Source organism: Camelina sativa, chromosome 15 (genome assembly GCF_000633955.1).
Source record: "Camelina sativa cultivar DH55 chromosome 15, Cs, whole genome shotgun sequence".
NCBI classification, from domain to species: Eukaryota; Viridiplantae; Streptophyta; class Magnoliopsida; order Brassicales; family Brassicaceae; genus Camelina; species Camelina sativa.
Genome location: NC_025699.1, coordinates 8,416,095 through 8,420,420, shown reverse-complemented (window position 1 = coordinate 8,420,420; position 4,326 = coordinate 8,416,095). Strand labels below are relative to the sequence as shown.

Below are 4,326 nucleotides of genomic sequence, written 5' to 3'. Positions count from 1 at the left end.
GGCTTCTATCTTCCTACGCGTATCATATTTCCGGAACGCATTCTGAATCTTCATAGCTGCAATTATGCTCTTAGCCTCTTCTTCTTTGTTAGCAAACTGAATCACGCTTGACCGTGCCGCCTTCAGCGCCTTTTCCCTAAACGCACCCTGAATCCGAGCCGCTGCTTCTGCAGCTGTTCTGTATGCTGCCAGAGCGTCCTTGAGACTCTGCTCATCTTCCGGGAGAGTGCCTTGGTTCATCATCTCCGCCTTGCAAGCCTCCAGATTGCCACTGATGTTTCCAGCAATTTTCATGTCTCTAAACTGAGCAACCAAACATTTCTCAGCAAGATATGCAGCTAAACCGTCATATCCATTTTGCTGTGCCAAATCAGACGCCATGCATCCGTCAAGATTATGTTTTGTCGGGTCTGTCACCAGATTTGGTCTCGCCCCAGCAGAAAGAAGAGCAGCCACCATTTTCTCCCTTCAAAACCCAAGAAAAAAGAGTATACAGAAATAAGTAGCTTACAACAAAGTACATATAACTTTTTGAAAGGGATCATTTTTACCTTCCGTAGTATGCTGCCCAATGAAGAGCAGTCCACCCTTGTTTATCACGGAAGTTCAACGACAAACCTGATAACGAAAACAGCTGGATCGACCAAGTGTATCCAAGAATGGCACAAAGGTGGATCACACCGAGGCCTTTAGAGTCATAATCCAGTGTGCTGCGACCTTCGAGCACTTTCTCCATAAGCCATTCCTTAAGCCTGTTCTTCAGAGTAAGCTCGAAGAGATGATCTTTCGCTTGATCAAACGACACCTTATTCCCCTGGATTGACTTGAGTAGATAAGCCCAACTGTTTAAAAGATGGGACGTTTTGCTAGCGAGTTTTTTGGCATCTCGCAGATTAGTAGGTGAGATTTTGCTGGAGAGAACGTTGAGTTTGTTGGAAGACGTAAATAGAAGATGAGAAAGTCTGACTTGGAACTCAAATTCTTCCCATTTGGATTCTTGATTTTCTTCAGGGATGGTCTTATCAAGAACTGGGACTGAACGGTGTTCGAACCTGAAACATTGGCTGATTGGTTTGTTGCCGTCTACACTAAGATAGAGGTTTACCAACCCAGGCGAGTGCGGAGGTATGATGCAACGGTAGACTCCCGCCTGGATATATTCCGCAGGGACACACGAGTCACCACAAATGCAGAACAGGTTTGATCTTTCGAGATGTTGATAACTGTTGTGCAAGAACCCAGTTACAAGAATCTGCAGAATCATTATGTAAGAAAGTTATGCTCTCCATTTTGCATTCCATACCTATCAACTTATTCATATGATAGCACATACTATCTCTAGATTGAGATCTTCTTACCTTTGTTTTCTCTGAAGAATAGGCCCAAGAAGGTGAAACATCAGTTATGTTAAACACTTGCTCAGGTATGTTGGAGTGCGGTTGAAATAAAGCTTGAGGAGCTAACGGATCCTGGTCATGCGTAACCATGGGGCTGAAGGAAGGACCCTCCAGCAAGTCATTAGATTCGCCGATAAATGAATTCATCCACCTTCCAAAACTCTCTCGACTTTGTGGACCATTGTTAAGCAAAGCATCAAGAGATTCATCAGCCATTGTCATATACACAGGCTCTGCAGAACCGTTTGCAGCATTTTGGAGTGGTTCTGTGAAGTATGACAAATCATCTGATCACAGAAAAAAATATATCTTCAACATCACCCCATTGTTCTTTAACTGCACAAACTGACATAATCAGATCCTGTGTAACTTACCTACGGTTGGTGCAGATAGGTTGTTAAGATCGGTTGGTATCAGCAGCTCATCCCAATCAAGCGTATTGATATCATGAAGGCTAATATCATGATTTCTAACAACTGGGCTGTTGTTGCTTGCTGTGACCCGCCAAAAGAAAGAGTGATAAGTGTCCAGATGAAGAAATCAGAGCAAGCATTCAAAGTTTCCAAGCATCAGATCCTAATACTATCATGTAAAACTGTGAAAAATCGAGATCACTTGAAAATTGTGTCTCACCTAGATAACGTGAGTTCTCGATGCTAAAGTCAATATTTTCAGGTGCCACGAGATTTGGGAATGTCTGATCAGAGACAGAGATAGGACTAGAGTTTGACTCCCCCGATGATGTAGCTGCCTGAACATATCAGTTCAACCAATCAAAATATCAAAGAGGAGTGACCAGAGACAGGGACTATTCAATAGAGAAAGAGAGAATCCAAACATGGACAGCAAAGAAATACATCACACTGATCCAACAATCACTTTGTAACATAAGAAACACAAATGAGAGAAAAGAAAACAAACCTCCTGTGTATCACGGTAATGTACAAGGACGATATTCTCTCGAGCCCTGCCATAAAAAAGAAGAGATGATTAACTTTCATCACCTTCTGAAGAGAAGGGCCTCTAATCAAGTAATTTCTAAAAGAACATATAGCAGACAAGTCAGTGATATTTGCTTACTACATACCTATCCAGTAACCAGTAACACCTCCGAACAAAAGTAGTTTTATCTTCACCATGGGCATAGTATACGTGAATCCTTTCCTCGTTACCAACCTAGCATCATTCAAAGGACATTAATTAGCTGGGGAAAAAAAATCATGATATGAGCTTTTAAGAAGATATAAGCTACAGAAGAAAAAAAACTCACTTTGAGGTGTTCGTGAGCCTCTTTAACTGTCCTTCCGTCTTTCTTCTTTTTCCAGTTATGACCATCCTTTCTGAAGTTCCTCAACATCTTACGGTCGAACAATATAATTCTGCCACCTACAAAATAATGAAACATAACATTAGTGTATAGAAACTTGAACAAACACCCTCAAATATTTGAGTGGCTATTTGAGGGTAGAAGAGAATGATTACTATTGGGTAAGTTCACCGGCTTGACATTGATGGTGAAGTATTTAGGGTTAGAGAGGATAGCATGGATCTCGTTTGGCCGGAGCCACCTGCTTTTTGCTTCCTCCCATGTTGTCTGGACATCAAGATCTGCAAAACACACAACCAGAACATATGTCAAGGTACACCAAAACGTATTCAATATGTATATCCATCATCACAAACATATATAATATGTTTCTAAGCTTTTGTGCTTACAACACACAAGTAAACTTGTTCAGGCACAACACACAATTTCATCACTTCCTTCCAAAAAAATCTCTGAATTATCCAAATTCAAATTCGACAGATGCCAAAAGTCTATAATTTCCCAAAAAGATTGCAGACTATAAACTTATGAATCATACACTAAATCCACATATAAAAAACTTAAGGAACCTCAATATTTCGACAGTAACTAACTACAAATTCAAGTTCAAAGGCTCTGCAAACAAAAACGGCCACGTCATCTAAACAAATATATACAAAGTGTAATAATAAACTCCATTTGCACACCAAAAAAAAAAATAAACTCCAAAACCCAATAATAAAAGGGGTATACAATTTCATAAAAATTACATTTTTTTATATAATATAACAAAGACTCAACTACCACACAGCTTGACCAAAACAACAAGACTCACTGGAATAAACCAAAGAACCAGCGAATCAAAAAACAACAAAACATATAATAAAATAAAAAACAAAGAGATGGGTCTTAGTCTTATACCTTGTAAGGTATGGAATCCATGAATCTCCGAGCCGATAAGCCTGCGGGAACCGTCGCCGTCCATCTTGATGATTCACACTCGAATTCGAAGCTCTTTTGACCCAAAAAAAAATCCGAGGAAGTAGAACCAACCCCTAAAAGAAACTGAACAACGAAGTCAACAAGTAGAAGAGTAATATTATCTGGTCATACAGATTTGGTCGTCGTGAGATTGAGAAGAATACGAGAGAGCCCTTCCGATGGTGTCTGTCTGTCTATGTAATGATGAGAGAGTGAATCGAAATATAAAAAAATTGGAATGTTCCGTTAATTTTTGGGTATTTTAGGGATTTTTTTTATTGAGTTCTCTATTTTTTTATTTTTATTTTTTATTTTACTAAGACCATCTGTAATATAGATTTTTTTTATTTTTTTCTCTAAACTATAAGAATTCTATAACAGAGATAGTTTTGTTCCAACTCATTTCTATTATCAGCTCTAGAATAGAGATTGCTATATTTATTAAAAAAAATATAGCAATTTTTATTTTAAAGGTGAGAATAGATGTGGATTGGAGCAAGTTTGACTCTAAAATGTAGATGGCTATATTTTCTTTTATAAATATAGGCAAATATAGAAATGGATTTGAGATGTTTTAAGTGAGAATTATTGGTTTGCGATTTGAATAGAATTTTAAAGACTTTCTTTTTTAAAATGTTATTT

At 38.4% G+C, this 4,326-nt stretch overlaps 1 protein-coding gene across 3 annotated transcripts in view; it reads right to left on the bottom strand.

Annotated features, from left to right (window-relative positions):
• LOC104746037 (calmodulin-binding transcription activator 6-like) overlaps window positions 1–3,943 on the bottom strand; it is a 9,336-nt gene extending 5,393 nt beyond the window's left edge. Inside the window, exons 1-11 of one of the 3 annotated variants that reach the window (XM_010467420.2) lie at window positions 3,849–3,936; window positions 3,625–3,768; window positions 2,880–3,005; window positions 2,668–2,783; window positions 2,485–2,573; window positions 2,319–2,364; window positions 2,031–2,148; window positions 1,772–1,891; window positions 1,359–1,684; window positions 552–1,252; window positions 49–466 (exon numbers count right to left, since the gene is read on the bottom strand). In XM_010467420.2, the coding sequence (XP_010465722.1) occupies window positions 49–466; window positions 552–1,252; window positions 1,359–1,684; window positions 1,772–1,891; window positions 2,031–2,148; window positions 2,319–2,364; window positions 2,485–2,573; window positions 2,668–2,783; window positions 2,880–3,005; window positions 3,625–3,688 (2,124 nt within the window). In that variant the 5' untranslated portion in view covers window positions 3,689–3,768; window positions 3,849–3,936. Of the gene's footprint in view, window position 1; window positions 467–551; window positions 1,253–1,358; window positions 1,685–1,771; window positions 1,892–2,030; window positions 2,149–2,318; window positions 2,365–2,484; window positions 2,574–2,667; window positions 2,784–2,879; window positions 3,006–3,624 lie in introns of all 3 variants that reach the window. The other 2 variants (XM_010467421.2, XM_010467419.2) reach the window with 2 other exon arrangements.